Here is a 24914-nt window from a genome sequence, read left to right on the forward strand (position 1 = left end):
CCCCTGAACATATACGAAAAGTCAATTTTATTTGGCAAAATTGATTGATTCGCACAAAATTTTTCACGTAGCATCTGAGGACCCTCATAATAAAAAAGTGATTAACAGAATTTTGATATTTCAAAAAACCAGCACGTTATAAAATTAGCACTTCCTGTGGATTTTTCGTCAAAAAAGGAAGTGGACCATTTCTCCACATTGGTATGTCCAATTGACACCAAACTTGGGTCCATAGTTCCACATGTCTTCCTTAAGCATCGTGCACAATTTCAGGCCATCGCCACTAGGTGGCGCTCTTTAAAATGTAGAAGTTTATATCGGTTATATCGGTATGTGTGATTAAAATGAAACTTGTTACGATGCTTCCCCATGGCTCCCTGAGGCTCCCTTAAAAAGGACAAAAAAAATAGGTGGTGCTCTTTTGGCATGATAAATCACTGTGCAGAGACCGTAATAGTTATGAATATGAAATTCACAGGGTACGTGTACAGTAGTACCTGAAGCTCACATAACTTGTCTACATGACAATATTAAGACATAGTGATAGCGCTACCTACTGTCAACAGGAAGTAAGCGCTGCGTGGCGATTTTGAGCTGATTTACGTGAAATTTCACGTCTTGGTCCGCACGTGTTACGATGGCACGCAACGCGGCCGCAGCACGCCCCAAGTTGCGTGGAGTGCGAGGTCCCGCCCCAACGCTGCTTGCAGCTTTAATTATTTTTAGCCCCCTTCGACTGCATTTTTGCCCCCCTGAACATATACGAAAAGTCAATTTTATTTGGCAAAGTTGTCAGGCCTGGTAAAAATGGGGATATTCTATGCGTCGCTTTTGGGTTGGCCACTAGGTGGGGCTACTATCATAAAACTTGTGTTTAGGCTAATAACTTCTGCATAGTTTGTCGCACATTCATAAACCTTGTATCCACGCATCCGGTGAATGGAGCTGAATCTCCCCATATAGGCCCCGCCCACTTCCGCCTATAATTTTTTTTCGTTAGAGTGCGAAATGTCCTTAAACTACTTTTTCGTGTTCCTCCTGCACGCTTTGTCCGATTCGCACGAAAATTGTCACCTAGCACCTGGGGACCACGCTTGCAAAAAGAGTAATTTGAAAATTTTTGAAATTTCAAAAAGTAAGAATGCTATAAAATTCCAACTTCCTGTAGATTTTTTGTCAAAAAAGGAAGTGGACCATTTCTCCACATTGGTATGTCCGATTGACATCAAACTTGGGTCATTAGTTCCCCATGTCTTCCTTAGGCATCGTGCACAATTTCAGACCATCGCCTCTAGGTGGCGCTCTTTAAAATGAAGAAGTTTATATCTCCATAACGGCAAGTTTGATTGAAATGAAACTTGGTACGATGCTTCCCCATGGCTCCCTGAGGCTCACTTAAAAATGTGTCAACAATCCGCCACTAGGTGGCGCTCTGGTGGCATGGTAAATCACTGTACGGAGACCGTAATAGTTATGAATATGAAATTCACAGGGCACGTGTAGAGTGGTGCCTGAAGCTCACATACCAAAAATCGTGTTCGTCATGTTTGTAGCGCCCCCTACAGGATAAAAAAACAGCAGCCCCGGCGCCACGTTTCACCGATGTGTACGAAACTCGGTAGGCACGTGTAACATGCCGGGACGTACAAAAAAGCCTCTTGGACCCATACCCGAAACCCCACGGGAAGTCGGCCATTTGGATTTTCATTTTCACTTTCGGCAAACTTTTCGTGTTGTATTTGAACGAACTCCTCCTAGGGAATTTATCGGATCTGCTTCAAAATTTGTCAGTACAGTCACATAATGGTGCTGATTAAAAGTTGTGCTATTTGTGCATGTACATTAAAGGGCGTGTCCGTGGCGTGCCCTCAAAGTCAGCCATTTTGATTTTGTTGGTCATTTTCTGTGATTTTTCACGCTGTATTTGAACGAACTCCTCCTAGGAAATTTATCGGATCTGCTTCAAAATTGGTCAGTACAGTCAAAAAATGGTGCTGATGCTATTTGTGACTGTACGTTAAAGGGCGTGTCCGTGGCTTTCCCTGAAAGTTGGCCAGGTTGAATCGAATGTCAAACTGTGATGCTATTTTTGGCATTTAATGGCTTCTGTTTTAACTAACTCCTCCTACAGATTTTATCAGATTGACTTCAAATCGAATCACTTCAATCTACACACATCGGTTATCAAAAGTTGTGCTATTTGTGACTGTGTGTTTCACCGTGTGCCTGTGACGACGTGTCGAATTCCACCGATTGGCCATCAAACAGATAGTACTCAGTGTACAGTCCCACCCTGAACACGTCCTCATAACTTCAGCGTACATGATCGAATCTCAATGAAACTTCACGTGTTTGACAACAGTCCCACCCTGAACACGTCTACATGACAATATTCAGACATAGTGATAGCGCCACATACTGGTAACAGGAAGTATCACGTTTTATACTTTCATGTTGTACTCTTTGCAGGATGATCAGATCCAGCTGAAATTTACTTATGAAATGCAAAACACATTGTTGATAATATGTGTTGACTGTGGTGAGGGGGTGTGTCTGTGGGGTGGCGGGAAATTTGATGGACCGCCACAAAACACGAATTCGCTATAACTTCAGTGTACATTGTCCAATCGGCTCCACACTTCAAATGCTTGATAACAGTCCCCCCCTGAACACGTGTACATGACAATATTCAGACAAAGTGATAGCGCCACCTACTGGCAATAGGAAGTAAGCGCTGCGTGGTGATTTTGAGCTGATTTACGTGAAATTTCATGCTTTGGTCCGCACGTGTAACGATGGCACGATTTATCTCATTAATAGACTTTATTGGCTTCTGTCAGAGTGTAAATGAACCAACTCATTGTTTTAATCACCCTCCTGACCTCGTTCTATCATATGGCATTGATATTGAACATTTAATAGTCTTCCCCACAAAAATCCTTTTCTATCTGACCATTATTTAATCACTTTTAATTTATATTACTAGATTATAAGCCATTGGGCAAAACCTCCTACAGCAGATTCCTATCTGACAGTGCTGTAGCTAAATTTAAGGGGGAGATTCCATCAGTGTTTAATTCTATTATGTTTGTATAGGACTCAATAACCACACCATGTAGCTCCGTTCGTGTTGCATTTTTTACTGACCTGCCGCACACCTTACATTTTCGACACTGCCGTACATCACCGCTGTAAGCCTTAAAGGCACAGTAACCTGTCACTTGCGGTGCATAACATATAGACCAACAGGCCACAATACTGAACATTTCAGACATAACATTTTCCCCCCACCCCCCTGGAAACTGAAACATAACATTCAGCCCACATTCCCCAGTGTCACTATCACCCTGTCACATAGTCCCCATGCCAGATGGGCGGAACCCTCATTCTCTGAGGGCATGCTGGCCGTGAAGCTGCGTCAGGCGGTGCTGGTGAGATACCCCCCACCCGGTTAGCTCTTGGCCTGGGCTGCCAACCTAGAGCCGCTGCTGGGGACGGAGGTGATGCCGGTGCTGAGGGGGCTGTGACTCTGTGCAGGCGGTTTGAGTGCCAACGAGTCCCATTCTCCAGTCTGTAAGCGGCCCCAGCTGCTTAGTCACCCGCAGAGGCTCTGACCAGTATGACTGCAGCTTATTTTGGCGGTGGAGGTGTTTGATCCTGACCCAATCCCCTGCAGAAAGTGAGGGGGTCTGCACTCTGTGCGTGGCATCAAATCTCTCTTTTATCCGAGCCTGCGAACCTTCCACCTGAGCTTTTGCTTTCTCTCCCACGTGCAGTAGCTGGCTCAGCTCTCAAGCGGTCCAGTGGTTGCTTTAGTTCGCGCCCAATCATGAGCAATGCAGGTGACTCTCCTGTGGTGGAATGCTTGGATGCCCGGATGGTCAGGAGAGTTTGGTTGAGTGCGTCGCTGAAGATTTTCCCTTCCTCTAGACAGGCTCGGATTCCATTTTTGAGAGTTTTATTCAGTCTTTCCACCCCCCCCATTACTCTCTGGGTGATACACTGCTGTCCTGATGTGCTTGATGGACCGTATCGTGAGAAACTTTGTGAACTCCGCTGAAGCAAATTGGGCCCCATTATCCGTTGTGACGACACTGGGGAGGCCCCAGCACCCAAACAGGTTGTCCAGGCGGTCGATGATGGAGTGTGCAGTGATGGAGCTCAGTTGAAAAACCTCTGGCCACTTTGAATGAAGATCGTGCACAACCAGCAGGTAGCGAGCGTGAGCAGGTGCCCCGTGAAGTTCTCCACAGAGATCGACCTGAATATGTTCCCAGGGTGAGGACGGCCAAGGGGTTGGGGTGAGAGGGGCTGTGGCAGGCTGACCAGTTTTCCCACTCAGGAGGCAGCAGGCGCAGTTACATACCAGCTCCTCAACATCAGAGTCTATGTGGGGCCACCACACTGTGTCACGACAGCACTGCTTCACCTTGACCACCCCCAGGTGCCCCTCATGCGCCATGTGTAGTACTCTGGACCTGAGAATCTCTGGAACGGCCGCACGGTGGCCGCGAGCTAGGCACACCGCCCCCCAGCAGGAGAGCTCGTCGTGGAAGCGGTAGTAGGGGAGCAGCCTGTCATCCACTCTGGCAGGCCAGCCGTCCTGGACGTATGTGCGGAGAGTTGTGAGGGCCTCATCAGCAGCTGAGGCCTGCTGCAGCTCCGCCAGGGTGACCACTGGGCTGAGGGGCCTATGCAGGATGTGGACCCAGTCATCGTCGCTCTCTTTGTCTGACGGCACCCCGCCTGTCTCCTTCGTCACCGAAACAGCTCTAGACAGGAGGTCGGCCACCGTGTTGGCCTGCCCAGGCATAAACTCCAGACTGAAGTTGTACTGGTTCAGCCTGTCAGCCCACCGCAGCAGTCTCATGGGCCTGTGCCCCGAGCCTTGAGTCGCCAGCAGTGTAGTCAGCACTTGGTGGTCTGTGCGAATGGTGAAAGGCCTTCCGTATAGGTAGACATGCCAGCGTTCGCACGCCCACAGGCAGGCCAGAGCCTCCCTCTCCCCCACCGAATACTTCTGCTCTGCTGGAGTGAGAGCCCGTGAGGCGAAAGCCACCGGGCGTTCCACCCCCTCTTGAGTCTGGGAGAGCACAGCGCCCAGCGCCACCCCGGAGGCGTTGCAGGTGACCATGGTGGGCACGGTCAGGCTGAAATGGGTCAGTGTGGGTGGTGACGTGAGCTGCCGTTTGATGATGCGTACGGCTTCGTGGCAGGCCGGGGTCCAGTCCCACGTAACATCCTTCCTGAACAGCCGGCGCAGGGGGGCCGTTGAGTCAGAGTAGTGTGGCATGAATCTGAGGTAGTAGGCGGCCATCCCCAGGAAGGAAGACAGCTGGTATGCCGACTGCGGGTCTGGCAGGGACAGAATGGCCTCAGTGTGGGACATAATCAGGGCGATGCCCTCCTTCGAGAGCCTGAAGCCCAGGAACTCGACCTCCTCAACCCCGAACATGCACTTCTCAGAGTTCAGTGTGACCCCATGCTGTTCGATACGCTGAAAGACCTGCTCCAGGCGAGCGTCATGCAGTGCGGTGGAGGGCGCATGCACCACCACGTCATCCAGATAGATGGAGACACCCTGGATACCAGCCAGTATGAGTGACATTGTCTTCTGAAAGCAGCTTGGGGCTGATGAAAGTCCAAACGCCATGCGTTTAAATCTGAAAACCCCCACGTGCGTGACAAACGCTGTGAGGTCCATGCTGGCCGGTGCCAGAGGGACCTGCAGTTAGCCGTTGCGTAAGTCCATCTTACTGAAGACAGTGGAGCCGTGGAAATTGCTAGTGAGCTCCTCAGCTGTAGGTAGGGGGTACTTATCAGGGATGATGGCTTTGTTTACATCTGTGAGGTCGACACAGAGTCCCAGTCCGCCCCCTTTCTCTTGGCTATCACCAGGTTTGACACCCACGGCGAGGCATCGACGGGCTCTATGACGTCCGCCTCCACCAGGCGATGCAGTTCGGCCTCCACCGCGTCACGGAGAGCCAGGGGAATGCGCCGTAGGGGCTGGATAACAGGGCTGACTGACAGGTCAAAAGTAGGCTGGTGTACAAATCCAGTCATGCGGCCCAGCCCGTTGAACAGTTGTGGGTAGCGGTCAGGCCAGGAGGTGGCGACCTGCAGGACATGCAGGCCCCTAGCATCACTCACAGTAAAACCCAGGGCAAGGAACAAGTCTAGGCCCATAATGTTCGCTCCCCTCTGGGTGATGCAGAACTTGGTGGCAGGTGCACATTGTTGGTCATATCTGACGGGGAGGCAGGCAACACCCAGAGTGGAGATGGGAAAATGGCCGTAGCCTAACAGGGGTTTAGCCGCTGCTTCCAGAGGCATGTGACTGAAGAAGCGGTCATATGTGCATTTGTTCAGGATTGACACTTTAGCCCCTGTGTCCACGAGGAGCGGAATGAGAGCTGTGCCCACACGGCATGTGCAGAGCTTGAATGAAGGCTGTGAGGTCTGTACAGTGTTTATGGGGACAGCAGCAGTGTCATGGCAAGCAGGGGAGGAGCGACAGCAGCGTGCAAAATGGTTCAACTTGTTGCAGTTACGACAACGTTTTCCCTGGGCAGGGCATGACTGATCTCTGGTTGCATGTTTAGGGGAGCCACAGTTGCTACAACTCTTGTGCCCACTCTCCCTGGGCCCCCTGTCTACTCTCTGTACATCCAAACTGTCACTCACCCTGTCAGCTGCCTCTGCAGTCTCTGTGTGCTGAACTGACGGTGGTGATGACGTCACAGGCTCGATCACAGCGCGGCCGAACTTGCGCGCCTCCATTAGGGCCATTTCCAGCTGCTTTCCAATTACTAAAGCATCTGCTAGTGTCATGGAGTCTGGCTCTAGTAAAAGTCTCTCCCTCAGTTGGTTACATGACGTTTTCTCTATTATCTGGTCAACTATAAGTCCATCCTCCAAAGTCCCAAAATCACAAAGTCTAGCCAGCTCACGTAATGCTGATACATAGTGGGCAACTCAGCTCCATTCACCGAACGTGGGGATATAAGGTTTTGTATGTGCGACAAACTATGCAGAAGTTATTAGCCTAAACGCATTTTTTATGATAGTAGCACCACCTAGTGGCCAACCTGAAAGCGACACATAGAATATCCCCATTTTCACCAGGCCTGACAACTTTGCCAAATAACATTGACTTTTCGTATATGTTCAGGGGGGCAAAAATGCAGTCAAAGGGGGCTAAAAATAATTAAAGCTGCAAGCAGCGATGGATGGGACCTCGCACTCCACGCAACTCAGGGCGTGCTGCGGCCGCGTCACGTGCCGTTGTAACACGTGTGGACCATGACATGAAAATCTCACGTAAATCAGCTCAAAATTGCCACGCAGCACTTACTTCCTGTTGCCACTAGGTGGCGCTATCACTATGTGTTCAGGGCGGGACTCTTATCAGACGTGAAGTTTGGAGCCGATTGGACAAATGTAAGTTATAGCAACTTTGTGTGTTCTGGCGGTACATCAAAGTTTGACGCCACGCCACGGACACGCCCTGTAACAAAAACTCACCACAATCAAGAAATATCATTAAGAACATGTTTTCCATTTTCTGACTAGATTTCAGCTTGATCTGATCATCCTACTAGGAGTAGAACATGGAAGTATAAAAAATGACACTTCCTTTCACCACTAGGTGGCGCTCTCACTTTTACTGAATATTATCACATAGACGTGTTCAGGGCGGGACTCTTATCAGACATGTGAAGTTTGGAGCCGATTGGACAATGTACACTCAAGTTATAGCAAATTCGTGTTTTGTAGCGGTACATCAAAATTTCCTGCCACGCTACAGACACGCCCCCTCACCGCAGTCATCACATATCATCAACAATGTGTTTTGCATTTTATAAGTACATTTCAGCTGGGTCCATTTCACGGACTTAAAAATGACCAACTTTGACGGCACGCCACGGACATGCCCTTCAACGTACAGTTACAAATTGAACAGCGTTCATTCAGCACCATGTTTTGACTGTACTGACCAATTTTGAAGCAGATCCGATAAATTCCCTAGGAGGAGTTTGTTCAAATACAAGCCCAAAAAGTCTAAATGACCACACAATGATGAAAATTAAAAATTGAAATTGCAGACTTCCTGTGGGTTTTGGGGCATGGGTCCAAGAGGCTTTTCTGCTTCTTTCATCATGATACACATGCGTTGCAATTTTCGTACATGTGGGCCTTACGTGTCTTGGGGGCTGATTCTGGGGGGCGTGGCTTAGCCGTTTGGCAGCGCCCGTGCAAAGGGACAATGTCATATCGGTATTTTAGCTACGTTTGAATTTTGTGCAAATTTTCATGCCATTTTGAGCATGTTGCGGGGGCCAAATATGCGGTCGAAGTCCCAGAGGTATAATAATAATTCCTAGAGGAACAATAGGGTCCTTGCACTTGTTAGTGCTCGGTCCCTAATAATAAGAAACATAGCAAATACAATAGGGACCTCCAGCGGTCGCTGGCTTGGTCCCTAATAATAAGAAACGTAGCAAATACAACAGGGACCTCCAGCGGTCACTGAAGTGAAGTGAAGTTAGTGACATGCATTAATGGGACATGAATGAGTGCAGAAAGAGAGAGAGCAAGGAAGAGAGGAGCTCAGTGCATCATGGGAAATTCCCCGATAGTCTAGGCCTATAGCAGCATAACTGTCTTAAGCCTACTCTGAAATGTGGAGAGGGTGTCTGCCTCCCAAACCAAAACTGGAAGCTGGTTCCACAGGAGAGGAGCTTGGTAACTGTGGGATCTGGCTCCTGTTCTACTTTTAGAGACTATAGGAACCACAAGTAGCCCTGCATTCAGAAAATGCGGTGTTCTAGAGGGGTAATAGGGTACTATGAGCTCTTTAAGATAAGAAGGGGCCTGACCATGAAGAGCTTTGTAGGTGAGGAGGAGGATTTTAAATTCTATTCTAAATTTCACAGGGAGCTAGTGCAGAGAAGCTAATACAGGAGAGATGTGATCTCTTTTCCTAGTTCCTGTCAGTACTCGTGCTGCAGCGTTCTGATGTAATCTCCTCCTTGAGTTTAGCTACAGCACTGTCAGAGAGACATCTGCCAAAGGAAGTATTATGTTGTGCCATAGGAGAATGTAGATTTTTTGTTCTGATTCAAAGTTAACAAGTGAAACATTACAAGATCACAATGTAATTTCGATTGCGCAACATGCAGTTATTCTGGTTGTGCAGCCAAAATTACATTGTGATCTTGTAATGTTTCAGTTATGCAGTTACTCTGGTTGTGCAACCTAAAAATTCCCAAATCACCCCTCACTACATTTAATCAGATACTTTATTCTGAAGGTAAAAAATCTGGAGTCTTTCTGTACATTTATGTGCCATCATATACCTCAGGATTACTACAATAGTAATATAGAATAGATTTTAATCTTGCCTCAATTTGTTTTATTTATATTGATTTTCCAAATATATCCAATATTTATGCTGCCTCTAAATTTAGATTCATTTTGTATCTGAATGCACCTTCATATTTCTACACTTTGTAACCCACCAAAACAAAGAAGTGCTTTGATATGGGCGGCTGGAGGTGGCACAGAAAATAAATAATTTAATGAATAAATGAATGAACTATTTGCCAAAACAAAGTATAAATAAATACACCAATGGGCAATAATATAATAAAAACATTTCTTTTTATATATTTATTTCCACCTGAATTCATTTATACATATATTTTCACAATTATTTGTTTACACATTTATTTTCAGATTTATTGCCACGTGTGATAATAAAGGATGGTGTCACACAACCTCATCATCATAGTCTCTCCTGGCTGTCATTGGCTTTTCAGTCTAGGATGGTTGCAGGGATGAACAACAATGGTGGCACACAGAATTGTGAGACTCTTCACTTCCATGGGGAGAGGAGTACTCTTGTATTTTAGGAAATATACTTTTTTCCTTTTCCCAACCCAGACTAGTGAGCCAGGAAAAATCAGGAGAGCCCATAAATAAATGAGGATATATAGATTTTAATTAATGAATAAAGTCATTCATAAATATAATGTTCTTTATTTATTGCCAGTTGACCTATTTGCCTATTTTTTGTCGATATTTATTTTTATTTATTCATTTAATTTATCATGCCTATTAATTTATTCATGTCCTGTGTCATATTTTGGTCCCATGTAAAGAGGGTGAGAATACTGAGAAGTGAATCAATATGAAGGTCCCTAATTCAGGGGGCTGACAGGAAGTCCTCTCCCACAGATACCATTACTGGTATTAAGGTCTAAGGATTGGAAAGGGTCACAGCAGTGTCAGTGTTCAGTGTGGTGGTGACCTGACCTTTCTGACCGTCTTCATCTTATTTAAGCTCCACTCCTCAAGAAGATGTTGGATTGTCCTGCTAGCCTATTATGCTGCGTGGTTGGGGGTTGGGTAGTTGATAGTTTCATTGGCGGTTTGGGGGCTTTCTGTCACACTCGCATGCTGTTAGAGGAAGTGTGGGTTTTGTGATCAATATCCTAAGTTTAAAATGAATTATATCTGACAAATTGGATACCAAAATAAATGCTGAAAGTAACACACACTCTCTCTCTCTCTCTCTCTCTCTCTCTCTCTCTCTCTCTATATATATATATATATATATATATATATATATATATATGTGTGTGTGTGTGTGTGTGTGTGTGTGTGTATGTATATACAAGTGTGTGTCATTGGTTTATACATTGACATTATAATCTGTGTTATTATGTTATTACACTAATGAAGGCAGATACTTCAGATGAGTAGAACACAATGGCTGCATCCTCTTGGGGTGGATCATATGTCTACTTCCTTGGCTCCTTCCCCTTGACAGAAAACACACCCTTTAGTATCAGCATAATCAATGGGGAGTGGTTCTGGAGGGGGTGGTTACAGCAGTTTGCCTGTCTGTGATTCGCTGACATGCGCTCTAATTGGATCAAGTAGGAACTTGCTTAGCTGGATGCTTTGTGTTGGGATTGGTAGCAGCCTGCAACGAGAGCACGGACGCACCACCAGACAGGAAAAGAGGCAGAGAGGGAGGAGGCCCTGCTTAGCACTTGGAGAGGAAAGATTGGGAGAGGAGGGGTGAGAGAAGAAAAAGGGGAGTATCCTGTCTTCTCTGCCCTTCTGTGCTACTGCAGCACCCCCCCTCCTCCTTTCCTCCCTGACTCTCTTTCTCTCTCTTTCCCCTTACTCATCTGTTTCTGTGGCTGCGCTGAGAGGAAGGGCACCTGCCGCTCCCTGATGATTCAGCCTTTCAGCTACTTGGAGCTCCACAGACAAGACAGCATGTCCCTCCTGCCACTGCAGTGCCTGACCGTCCTGTCCTCTGCACTACAGCTACTGCAGCTGCAGCTAGCCCGTCACTTCGACACCGCCTCTTCTGCTCAAGTGCTCAGGTGAGTGAGCGCTACTATTCCACCATTACTCACCATAAGACCATGCAGAACATTTAAAGGATCTAATTCTCTGGCAATCTTTTTTGTTTTTTTCCTGCAGCAAATTTGACGATTCTATTTATAGACTCATGGTTGCGTTTCCTGTGAGAAAGCATGAGTAAGGAACTCCTTTCCCTCATGCGCAGAAGGCTGTCTACATACCTCCCAGACTGTTAACAAGGTTCGACTCACTATAAAAACTCTCACTCTTTTTACTTCCCTCTGAAATCCCAGCTCTGATTCTGCAGCTTTATGATGGAAAATATACTTGAGGAGACTGGTGGCAGACAGCCACCGTGTAATGCTCTGAGTTAATAGTCAATAGAGGTGTTCTGAGACCCTTCATCCAGTAATTGGAAAGGATGACTGAGGGAATGGGGGACCTCTCTGCAGGGCCAGCTCCCCCTTCTGGATCAACCTCCCCCACCAGTTCTACTGTTGATACTGGACAAGTCCCCAAGGAGAAACCAGAGGAGACAGAGGCAGCTGGTGAGATTGGGGAGGAGGGTGCAGAGGGAGCTGCAGAGGAAGGTGGTGGTGATGGAGAGCATTTAGGGGCTTTGGGAATTGTGGCCTTGCCAGGGACCTGCTGTGTGTGCATAGAAATGGAACAGATTAACAATTGCTTGCACTCTGAGAAAATCTGCATTCTGCCCATCCTGGCCTGTCTGCTTAGCTTAGCCCTCTGCACAGCTGGCCTCAAATGGGTCTTTGTGGATAAGATCTTTGAGTACGAACCATCCACACATTTAGATGCTAAGCGTTTTGGACAGGACCCAGTTATCATATCAGTTGACCCCACTTTGGGGCTAACTGTGTCGATTCCTCATTCATCTCCGTCTACTGTCTCCTTGACCACCGCCATCGTCATTACCCCTGGACCTCCTGATGTTATAATGGAAGACAAATCCACACAAGGGCCGTACATGCCTCAGTCCCCACGAGTGACTCAGTCTGATCCCTCTACGTTGAAATACAACAACGAACGTCCCACCATCCCAAAGCAGACTCCTCGCCCTCAGACAACACAGCAATTCAACAACATAATCATCCCAACAATCTGTAAGTACCAAACACTTGTTCAGGGAAAACGCTGGGATTGGGTTCTCTTTTAAACAGGATGTCCTTTGTTCCAAAACTGGCCTCTAACGTCGTGGACAGGGTATACAGTACTGCTTAACCTTGGACTGTAATTTTCATCATTGTAAAGACAAGCTAAGTGTTGTGATACAAATTATTCAAATGTCTTTTTCTGTTTTATCATTGATTTGGTTAACATTGTGTTCCTTCAACTGTGCCAGGAAATATCTGCTTTCAGGACTTTGCCTGAAAACAGACACGTTGTGACTTGCAGAGTGTAGCATAGAGGCCCATGACTAAGCCTCTTGAAATATTACTACACAGATAGGTGTGCAACTGTTCTATTCTACTCTACCCATACAGTGAGAGAATGTATAATTTCTAACATTCACTCTCTCTAAGTATTAATGATCCGTTAGATTATACCACAGTGATTTTAGAACACTACAATAAATTCATGTCTTTATGATGGTTATTTTGAATGTCTGGCGGTATACAATATGGAAGATCTCCTAAATGTGTGGATGCATATTTCCAGGCGAATGAAAAACTGAGAATCAATAAATGATGCGGGACACAAACTGAAACTCCAGGCTGTGCTACAGGGAGACTTCCTGTTTTCTGCCTGTGCTCCATTTCAAGGTCAGAGCCTGCTGGAGGCTAATTGATGCCCCCTCCATTCCTCTGCCACTGGGAAAAACAACCCGCTATTACTGTCTGTCTGCCAGAGGCGGACCACCATGATGTTTCTGTTGTAGTCACATCATTATGATTTATTAGACTGTATGTGGGCTAGCTAATCTAAGGTGATGGGGTGGGTGGAGGGTCAGGTTCCAACCATTGCCTCGATAAAGGTATATAATGCTCTCTCAGATTCACCAAATTCTCTTAACTGGACAAACTTTGCAAATTGCTGACCTGATGGATCCCACCTATCCATCAGGAGGTATGCGTTTGTGAGATTTTATCATAGTCAACAGCCATTAAATTTCCATAAGGCAATCTATTCTGCTCTATTTGTAAGGAAGTGCCATTGACAAAAATGTTACCAAAGTGTAAAAAGAAGGATTTTGAGTTTCAAGTGTCAGAAAGCGAAGCGGACTCATCCACAGCCAGAAACAATTACAGATAAACAGTAAACTCAAATATCTTTCTGAAAAGATTTGAGGAAAGAAATATGAAATTTCTCAAGGAAATGTATTCATCATTATACAACACAAGGCTGTATAAAGGAATGAAATTCAATTCAATTCAATTCAATTTTATTTGTATAGCGCCAATTCATAACAGAAGTTATCTCAGGACACTTTTCAAATAGAGCAGGTCTAGACCGAACTCTTTATAACATAGTCAGCAGTTCCTTTGCACATAGATAAGAATAATAAGAATAAATAAACCAATATATTCAGTTATTTATATACATATATACATACACGTATACACCCAGAAAATAATTCTGCAGTGCATCTTTTGGATTTGTGTCTTGGGGAATGTAAATAACAGCAACAAGATAGTGATAATAATATGGTTTCATCTTCACACCAGCCACTACATATACATTCCCAGCTGTTGCAATTTGATCAGCACTGCCTAGTTTGACAGTTTGATCTGAGTTTGATGTGTTGTGCTGGACGGAGAATGACTTGTTCATCACAAGGTAGCCACGCCCTAAAGCCTACACTGTTTTATTTTACTCTAAATTGGACAATAATTTACAAAATGAACATTATCCTGTATGGAAGAAGACTTGACACTAGAAATAGAGACCATAAACTCATTAGGAAATGGTTTACTGGGCTAATAAATCAAGTGAGAAGTAGTCATTTCTCCACTGTTAATAGTTAATTTAGGGAAATCTCATGGTTATGGTTAATAAACTGGTTAAGGTATGATTAGGGTTTCACACCTAAAATACTTCATTAAAGGTACCCTGTGGGGTTTTTTTTTTTACCACTGGTAGTGCTATGGAGCTGTTTTCATGAGTGTGTCCCCATTTTGTTTGGTTTGTGCATGTGCACAAGGACACGGTTGCAGAAACACCCTAATACAAGTAACTGTGTGCCCTCTCACGCAAAATATATTCCCTTGCATAAGACCCATAACAGAGAAATTATAGGTCTATAATTTCTGTTTATTCATTAGTGATTTTGTAAATGTTATCAGTCAAGACTTTAATCAATGGCTTAACCACCAACAGAATTTATTGATGTATGGTTAGGATTAATATGCAATAGTATTTTATTAAATCCTGTATCCAGTAACAAATCCACTGACCATTCCTTTATTCTTTGAAATAATGCACCTTAAGATTTTGGGCTTTACAATTTACATTACAAAGAAGAACTACAGTATACTTTATACTTGGGCAGGACAGAAGACATTCATTGTTTTAATTCATCTGTGACTGAATGTTACCCCTCCTGGGTTATTGTCCCTTTTCTCTGCCAGTATGTTCTACTTGTCTAAAGCCTGAAAGCTGCTTCTGAGGTTCACACAGAGCATGCTCTGTAATCTCTTTCTTAATCTTAGATATTTGTTTTCAGAACACTTTCAAGGAAGTACTTGGGTTCCACTGTGTCAAAATATTTAGATATATTACTGATATGTTTTTAAAGTAAAAAGTATATTGAGACTAGACATTATTACATGTTCTGAAACCATGCTTCCCTATTCTGTTTAATATGGAGGTTTGTCAAGTTCACAGAGTAGCCCTCCTGACATTTTTCTCCCTTGAGATAGCTGAAGAGACCTGGTGTACAGATACACCCTTACAAACAGCTCTGTGGGCAATCTGCCCTCTGTATGTCCTTTATAAGGATAGATACAAAACAGTTAAATCTACATTAAATTGGAGGCTACTGCATGTCTTCCTTTAACCATTTCAGCTAGCTACAAATTGTAGTCGTTTACATGCAAAGTACCGGTAATATCACTTGTTGTTTTCTACATCGCATTAAAATACTTTGTTAGAAAATACAGATTTTTAAAGACTAAGAGGGGCAGACAAAGAAGTGTTAGAAACTATTTTTAGATTAATTCCATTGAAGCACCTTTTTGTTAGTAACCTTGATAGCATTGTTAATACTTGTCAAAACTTGTGGTGTTTTTACAATGAAGGCTTGAGCCTGCCTTCCCATTAAAATGTATTGATTGTGAAACATGTACAGGAAGTGATAAGTTAGAATTAAATTAATAAAATCTAAAACAGCTTTATTAAACTTTAATAATACTGGCAACCGAGCACAGTTAAAACATTTTTAGGCCAACAGTCTATGTGTAATCAGTGTGTATCACATTTAGATGTAAACTGCTAAAATGTTTTGTTGTCATGTTTACAACTGATTGATTTTTTTTTATTTTGTTGAATTTTGTTGAGGTTTTTAACAAGATGTGTACATTTTTGATTCACATATAGACCATTTTGCTCAAATTTTTTTCACTTTCACAAATGCTCTGCAAATACAACCCTAGCTCTTACTGCTTTAATGGTTTTGAACATTTTTATTTCTGAAAACTAAGCAGAGAAATCTGCATTCCTCTCTGCCCTCCATCAGGCACAAGGAAGATGATAATGTGTTACTGAAATCCCTCAGCAGTAACTGTGGCACTTCTGACACCCCATTGCATTGGGCAGACACTGGAGCTAAATTGGTGCCAAATATTTACTGTCCATATTAGGCTATTGATCAATGGATGCTACAGCTTGGTCTTTTTCTAATGCATCCACTGATCACTGATTCATATTTCTAAAGTAAATCATAAACAATAGTGGCTTTGATAGCAATGTTTTAAAGTTCACAAAAACAATCAGAGCAATGCATTTTCTCTTGAAGCAGAGCTTGCACACCAAACTCCATTCACAAGTTAGTTTATTTATTGAAGTACAAGTGTTGTTTTCTTGCTGTACTAATTATACTTTGTCTTCTGCAGCTGCCACCAGCACCACCACTACAGCCAAGACCTCCAGTCATGTAACGCGCTGCAGTGACAGCCAGAGGAACTACTGTGTTAATGGAGGGGAATGCTTCACCCTTGAAATCATGCCAGGCAGCACAAAGTTTCTCTGCAGGTATGACATGGACAGAGGGTTATAATACTGACTTTGAATTAAGTTTTCATCTGAATGAAAATGTTTTAATGCAGTTATACCCTCTATATGTTGAGGAATGCCAGCAGAATGTAATTTTGGTGTAAAGGTTTGGGGGAGTTGTTTTCAAAATACAGTATATTTAACTAAGCTACCAATTACTTTACGGAGAGTACTAATATAGCAGAGCAACCAAAGAGGGAAACATTGTTGAAGCTACATGATCAAAAATAGAGTAAACATGAATTAATGAAAACATCAAAAATATGAAACAATCTATTATTGTACAAGAACATAGAGTAGAAATGCAGAACAATGCAGCACATTTCTTAATGTCAGTAAGATACGTCACTCGTGAGAAACACCAGTTGTGTTTTTTTATACATCCAGATTCTTGATGAAAGGATTTTTAAACTACTACAAAGATGTGACACTGTGTTTCTGCAGCTCAAGGCCCAGCAGTGAAATTTATGGATTCAAATGTGTGTAGGATTTAGTGGCATCTAGCGGTATAGTTGCAGATCAGAACTTCCTCACTTCAGCCTCCCCCTCTGACCGCAATGGAGAAAATACATTGCGGGTGCGAAACACGAGCATCTATCCACATCCATCTAGAGCCATCATTTGGTTTGCCCCTTCTGAGCTACTGTTCACTGAACAAGATATCATCAAGATCAAGGTTAATCATGACCTTTCCCGCCCCTTTTATAACAGTTGAGTCTCGGTCAGAACCTCAGTCAACTTTCTCCTTTCCTGTACTAATGTAGATATGTTATGTGCAAGGCTCATCCCTGTAGAAAAGTGGTACATATATAGTCACATCTTAAGTTAGCTAATGTTAAAACAAAACATTAGCTAACTTGCAATTATGTGTAGCTGTTTTTATGCATGCATCTGATGGTTAAAACTAAAATTCATAGAAGTTGAGTTCTTTGGGAGAGTCAAAAGCGACTGTTCACCCTAATACAAGTAACTGTATCCCCTTTCATACATGTGCAGAATATATTCCCTTGCATAAGACCTATAACAGACTAATTTATAGGTTTATAACTTCTGTTTATTCATTAGTGATTTAGACTTTAATCAGTGGCTAAACCACCAACAGTATTGAGCGATGTGTGGTTAGGATTCATGTTCGATAGCATTTTATCAAATCTGTATTCAGTAACAAATCTGCTGACCGTTTCTTCATTCTTTGAAATAATGTATCTTATCAGTTCTATTTAGGTTCAGCTGTCAACACTAAACTACAAGTAATGAAAATGCAGTTTTCCACTTTTTGTTGGTCGGGAAAGCAGAAACACTTCTGAGTGGTCAGCCTAGTAGCCATAATGTGAAAATGAGCTCAGCAACACAAGATATGAAATGTTTTTAAATATGAAACTTACATCTTATTGTTCAAGAGTTAGTTGTTCCAAATACTGAAGAAACTCAAATATACTTTTAAGCTGATCATCTTAAGCTACTGATATAATATGCATAAACATTTAAATTTAAGAGTCAGACTCCTATCTAACGCACAGTGGTCCATGATTAACATGAGATGATATCAAAGAGGATAATATCATAGCCAACAGTAGCTGATGGAACACTGTTGGATGCAATGGATAGTCAGCAACCTGCATAAAAATCCTGAATCAGCTGTCAAAGTGAAACTCTCTTTTTAACATTTAGTGAATTGTAGAAATGTCTGTGACAAAATATGAAAATACAATCATAAAATCAAAACAAAACCTCTCCATAAATGGGTAAGCCATGATGATCTCCAAATTCATTTGGATGTTTTTCAGGTCGATCAAGTCGGACAACAGGTCTGGACCACTAAATGTTATTCATATGTAAGAGAAATGTTGAATGCTACAAATTCCCTTAAATTACTTGTACATGCCACATAAAACTGAATCTGTTCAAGTACAAGTGGTTCTTGCATGAGACTCATTGACTCCAGTGAGTCAAATACATTTCAGGACAAGGAGCAAGGGTCATATGTCCATAAAGCCACCATGCAAGTGGGCTCACAATAGAGAATGAGGACTTTCTCTCTAACTCTCATTGCTAAAACTGGGTCGAAACAAAGTTCAAAAACAGCAAGAGCAGTGCAGAACCAATCCAAAATCTTTAGGGTGGTGAGAGCGTTGTTTCAAGTAAGGTATGTCCTTAAAGTTAGTGGCCATTCTCACCACCATTCAAGCAACTGCTTTGCATTTAGACATCCCAAGAGGATTGGCAGATCTCTGATTGCCTTGGATCACAGGACTACCATGCAAATGAGCAGATTCTTTGAGGAGAGCTGAGGAGTAGATGAAGACAATCCTCCTAAGAATGCCCATTGAGACCTACGTTTTTGTCGTGAGAACCATGCAGAACAGATAGGTAAGCTGGTGTTTGGCCTGGGCAGCCCCTTGGATTCTTCTGGAGTACACAAACAGGTGCTCATCTGTCTGAAGACTGCTGTGTGTGACATAATGAGATCATATTCACGACGAACAGAGACGTTAAAGGGGAACTTGGCAACTCTAGCCATTTCTTCGCTGGTTTTCACTTTTGTTGTCGCATGTTTTCTCAACAAGCTCCCCCTACAGCTCTGGGACGTATATTTCAAAACACTGTCGTAAAAAAAACTCACTTGCGGCACCCTCCTCCCCCTTTCTACTGCTGCTGATGTGCATTTGTTGCTGGGCAACTTTTTCGTGTGGAGCAATGTCTACCGAGGTGGGTAATACATTCATCGTCGCTTGTTCTTATAGCCTGCGTGGCTAACCGGTATTGAGGGAGGTGTGTGCGTTTATGTGGAACTGCCGTAAAGCAGTTTGTGTTTCTCGCTCGTTCTTGCTTCTCAGGATACTTCCTATTTCCAACTTAATGGGACGGTAGTCCCAAAGTTGCAAACTTGGTTTTCCGCCTGGGGATGCTAGGGGGAGCGGGGAAAGTCACCATTAACACCGGAACAGGCCATTTAACCATCCAAATGATTTCTAAATTAGTTATTATTGAGTTGAAATAGTTGCCAAATTCCCCTTTAAAACATATTTTCTCTTTCTTTTGGGAAAGGGAAACAACTCTGGATCTAATCAGCCACAAAATGACAGAACTGCTGTTGTCCCCTTTAAAAAAATACTGTAGGTGATTGGATGAACCATCTGTCTATCACTGTCTATCACAGTCTATCACAGGTGAACTTCAACCAATTAGATCAACAAACTCTTACTGAAGCTACATCTTTTCAATGAAGAAAAGCCTTGGTAAATGGACTGTCTTTCGACCATTCAATGCGCTGTACACACCACACACATTAATGCACTGATGGCAGGGGCTGCCATGCAAGGTGCCAACTACTCACCAGAATGGAAACTAATCATTCATAGCAATTCCGGGGTTCAGTGTCTTGCTTAGGACCTGCAGCGGGAGGAGCCGGGGATCGAACCACCAACCTTCCGATTAGTGGACAACCCGCGCTACCTCTGAGCCATGATTGTTGTCGTGAAGTGAACAGTCACTTCCCACACGTGTTGTCACACACACTTAGCATTAAACCCTGCCCCCATAGCTCATACATTTGTAGCTCAAACCAGGGCACTGATTGGTCTGAACCACTGTTGTTGGACACAAGCGCATATATAACTTGCAAAACAAGATGGATTCCTGACACCACACACTTTATAATCTCTTCTCATTCCCAGACATAACAGACACAAGCAGGGTTCAGTTATTTGCAGCTTCACAGCTAGATGCCACTAAATCTTTCACACTGTGTGCTGCTTTGTGCCGGGTTTGAGATAGGGGCCCACAGTCTCTTAAACCTAACCTACCATTTCTGGCATCATGGCCGCAGAAAATAGCCATTTACTGGTAAATGTAGGATTGAGCTCTGGAAATAATACCACCCCTGCCAATGAATCGACTAACTGACTGCAGCATGCACTGTCATAGGTTTTACTGAATTTGAATAAAGGAAATATTCATAGCCATACAAAGTGTACTACAACACCTACCAAGCAGCGAGTGCAAACTCATCTGGGGTGAAAAAGGTATCAAAGATACAAACCCACTAGGGGAGGTAATGGGGCATGCCCTCCCGTGAAGATTTTTTTTTTATTCTCAGCTTTAAAATGGTGATTTACAGTCGGTGTCCACAATTGTTTGGCCCCCTCTGCCAGTAGTTCAGAGTTTTACTGGCCCAGCAGCCAAACAAAAAAATTACTATTTTTTTCATTATTTCATAATTTAAAAGAATATACACTTTGCTCCACTATACCCATTAATGCTCTAGCATATTCTGCACAGCTGGTCCTGATGTCAACTAAAATTAAACAAAATTCTGCTAAGAGCCCCTTAACTCATTCCCTGTGACTCTGTCCTCAAAGAAACCTAGCCCCCTCCTAATTTAAAAAACTCATCGGATTTACACAAATTACACAAATGACAGGGTTTTTTAAATGGGGATTTTTGCTGAAAGGTGAAAGGTTTTTTTAACACACAAACAAGGGTTATTTTTGTGGGATATAAAATACTTACATAAAAACTGAACAAAAAATAGCCCAAAGATCAAATTTCCCCTCCTGTATTCCAGACATTTTAATACATTTTTAGACCTTGAATATCAAAAACTACATTTAAGACTTTGTAAGGATCCATGGGGACCATGAGGTAGCTAGAGTAAAACTTGGAGATTGGAGAATACAGAATGCCAATTAGTGCTAGTTTGATTACCTCTGTCAGCCATGTGACCCTCAACTTCCATGTTGTGGTGGTCCTGCAAGACTGTCTGGCAGTGGATTCCAACATTGTTCAGAACAATTTAAATCCACATGTTCAAAAACATGTAAAGTTGAATCAATAATCACAGATTTCCCATTACCTTAAACATACCATGTGCAGATATTCTAGAACGTGAGAAACTTAAAACCATTGGAATTGGATTTTCAAAAAAACTTTGTTAGTGAACATAATTCAGGATTTTGTTGTATCCTGGATCATGCTATGTTTGTACACTGGATGTCTTTGTGTTGGTCCATGTGTACTCACACAGTCAGCGCTGTTTATCTCTTTTCCTTTCTACCCATCAACCAGGTGCTTGGCTGGATTCACTGGGCACCGATGTGAACAAGCTGTGCTTAAGAAAGTCTCAGACCCAAAACGTATGTGCACACAACTGTATTCAATCCCACATGTCATTGCTGGTGTTTCACCCGTGTCATGTTTTCTCCAAGAAATGGCAGAGAAATCCATGTTTCCCTTATATACAGGGATATGAATCGGTTAGACATTGTTCTGATCTGCTAACTCTATTTCTATGAGCTCAAATGGAGCCCTTTAAGCATACTCTCCTCTGCAAAGTAGTGCACTGAAATTTGCATGTACTTCACATCTCATCACACCTCATCCATGCCATTCAGAGCAGTGAACTGCCTCCATCTCAAGTTGAAGTGATGTGTCTTGTCTGGAGGTAAGACATACACCTACTGCTCTTTCCATTCAGCCACACCTCCAACCCTTCAGAAACCAACACACAGGAGGACACTCTTGTTCCCCAACGGTCCAGTGCTAGACTGACCACTGTGTGTTTGGTTCAGCAGCAATGATTTTGATGTTTCAAGTTCAATCTCGGTTGTTAAAAAAAAGGTCTTGCATACATGAAACCCAGGAGATCACTGGTTGGGCTGTTGCCACATCAGGACAAACAGAGCCATTACTGGGAATGCTATATTCTCTTTTTGATTACCATGCATCAGGACCTATGTTGCAATTTGGGTAGGGTCATGGTGACACCCCTTATGTAGGATTATATTACAGTCTAGGCTTGTCCTGAGTGGCTGTGAATGTACATGCAAATTTCTGTCTCTTATAATCTCCCTAAATTGCATACACAATGTGTATGTAGGTCTGAGGTGATTAATAGAACTCAGGCTCACAGACTCAACATCTTGGTCTAACTGGCCCTTCATGCCAACACCAGTGATGACTGTCGTGGGTTTTCCAAAATTCTTGCATAAACTAACTGCCTCCATCTTCTTGTCTGTTTCTTTTCTTTCCTTCTCAGGTGTCCAAATGAATTTACTGGTGATCGCTGCCAAAACTATGTAATGGCCAGCTTTTACAGTATGTCTATTTCCTATTCTGTCTGTTCTCGGATTGGTAGCATGCTCAGTTAACAGTTATTGTGCTATGTACCTGTTTTTCTTCTCCTTAGATCTGTGATCTATGCAGCCCCAAAGCTTTTGCATGTTGATGTTTGTTTCTCTGTATTATTTTGTATGTTAAAGCTGCATGTGGTATTGTAGAATTTATAGACATTTTATTTCCATATTATTTATTTCAAATGACAAAAGTTTGCGCATTTACAAACTGAGATTTGTAAATTATCAGTGTTCCAGTCTTTCTTGTCTCTATGCTTGTCTCTATGCTCTATATTTACCTGTTAAGGTATGACTACCTTATATATATATATATGAAAGACCTGATTTCTTTCTATTTCTATTAGAACACATTTAAAGCAGTTGCCAATGGGAATCACAAGGTCAAATGTATTCTATATCCAAAAGCTGGAAGATGTGCAGTGTTGTATGGTATTATTTGACAGTTTCACCCATGCAGGCACATACCTCTCCAAAATCACATGAAGGAAAAACTTTGGTGGCCACAAAACTTATATATATATATAAATATATATTCAATTCAATTCAATTTTATTTGTATAGCGCCAATTCATAACAGAAGTTATCTCAGGACACTTTTCAAATAGAGCAGGACTAGACCGTACTCCTTATAAAATTATTTACAAAGACCCAACAGTTCCCACCATGAGCAAGCACTTGGCGATGGTGGCAAGGAAAAACTTCCTTTTAAGAGGCAGGACCCTCGGACAGACCCCGGCTCTAGGTGGGTGGCCATCAGTTGGGATGAGAGAAAGAGAGAGAGAGAGAGAGAGACAGAGGTAAAGACAGAAGGACAGACACAGAGACAAAGGTGCACAGCAACAACAGTAGCAACAACTACACTAATAGTAGTGACTGATGGTGATGATGATGATGAACATGAAGAAGAAGATGACGATGACGACAACAGCCACCTCGATGGGGACAATGAGCAATGATAATAGTAATAATAGTAACTGTAGTAATAATAATAATAACAATAATATCAGTAATATTAGCAGTGGGAGTCAAGCAGAACCATGGCAGGAGGAACCACCAGGATCCACGAGAACCTGTGAGACGAGAAAGCACAAGAACTCCAGGGAAGAAGGGAAGTTAGTAACATGCATTAATGGGACATGTGTGCAGAAAGAGAGGGAGAGGAACAAAGCTCAGTGCCTCATGGGAAATGTAGTAGTTTAGGCCTATAGCAGCATAACTAAGGCATGGTTCAGGACTCACCTGAGCCAGCCCTAACTATAAGCTTTATCAAAGAGGAACGTCTTAAGCCTACTCTTAAATGTGCAGAGGGTGTCTGCCTCCCGAACCAAAACTGGAAGCTGGTTCCACAGGAGAGGAGCTTGGTAGCTGAAGGCTCTGGCTCCTGTTCTACTTTTAGAGACCATAGGAACCACAAGTTGCCCTGCATTCAGATTTTAAATTCTATTCTGAATTTTACAGGGAGCCTGTGCAGAGAAGCTAATGCAGGAGAAATGTGATCTCTTTTCCTAGTTCCTGTCAGTATTCGTGCTGCAGCGTTCTGAATTAATTGGAGCGTCTTAATGGACTATTGGGGCAGCCTGATAATAAGGAGTTGCAGTAATCCAGCCTAGAAGTAACAAATGCATCCGTCTGTGACAGGCTGTGTCTAATTTTTGTAATGTTCCAAGATTCCTGACGGTGGTGCTGGAGGCCAAGGTAATACCATCAGGTGTTTGGGGCCAAGTACAAGAACTTCAGTGCTCGTCCCTTTTTGACCATGAAAAAGAAAAACGCCTATTATTTCAATTTTAATTTTGTATTTTAAAACGAAAATCAAATAACCACTCGTTTTCTGTTTTTTAATACCCGTTTCTGTAAGGAAAATCGAATGACCAAAACATACACGGACCGAACGATCTGATAAATTGGACTTGAACCAGCTTAGTGCGGTTCCTTTAATGCCAATTAGATGCTCAAGTCTCTGTAATAGAATATGTTGGTCAATGGTGTCAAATGCAGCACTAAGATCTAAGTCCATTGTCGGAAGCAATTCAAAGGTTGTTATTATACTATACTATATTATACTTTAACCAGTGCTGTCTTTGTACTGTGATGAACTCTAATATAAATATATATATATATATATATATATATGCTATAGGTGTACTTTTAGCGTCATTTCTTTAC

At 42.9% G+C, this 24914-nt stretch overlaps 1 protein-coding gene across 9 annotated transcripts in view; it reads left to right on the forward strand.

Annotated features, from left to right (window-relative positions):
* The first annotated feature begins 11001 nt into the window (after positions 1–11001).
* nrg1 (neuregulin 1) overlaps positions 11002–24914 on the forward strand; it is a 55933-nt gene continuing 42020 nt past the window's right edge. For 2 of the 9 annotated variants that reach the window (XR_007886197.1, XR_007886196.1), the window contains exons 1-4: positions 11002–11405; positions 11506–12506; positions 16455–16593; positions 21682–21749. Coding sequence is in view for 7 of the 9 variants with exons in the window: in XM_051412297.1 (XP_051268257.1) it covers positions 11807–12506; positions 16455–16593; positions 21682–21749 (907 nt within the window). In the remaining 2 variants the exon portion in view is untranslated. Of the gene's footprint in view, positions 11406–11505; positions 12507–16454; positions 16594–21681; positions 21750–22651; positions 22711–24914 lie in introns of all 9 variants that reach the window. The other 7 variants (XM_051412291.1, XM_051412292.1, XM_051412297.1 and 4 more) reach the window with 6 other exon arrangements.

Source organism: Dicentrarchus labrax, unplaced genomic scaffold (assembly GCF_905237075.1).
Source record: "Dicentrarchus labrax unplaced genomic scaffold, dlabrax2021, whole genome shotgun sequence".
Classification (NCBI taxonomy): domain Eukaryota; kingdom Metazoa; phylum Chordata; class Actinopteri; family Moronidae; genus Dicentrarchus; species Dicentrarchus labrax.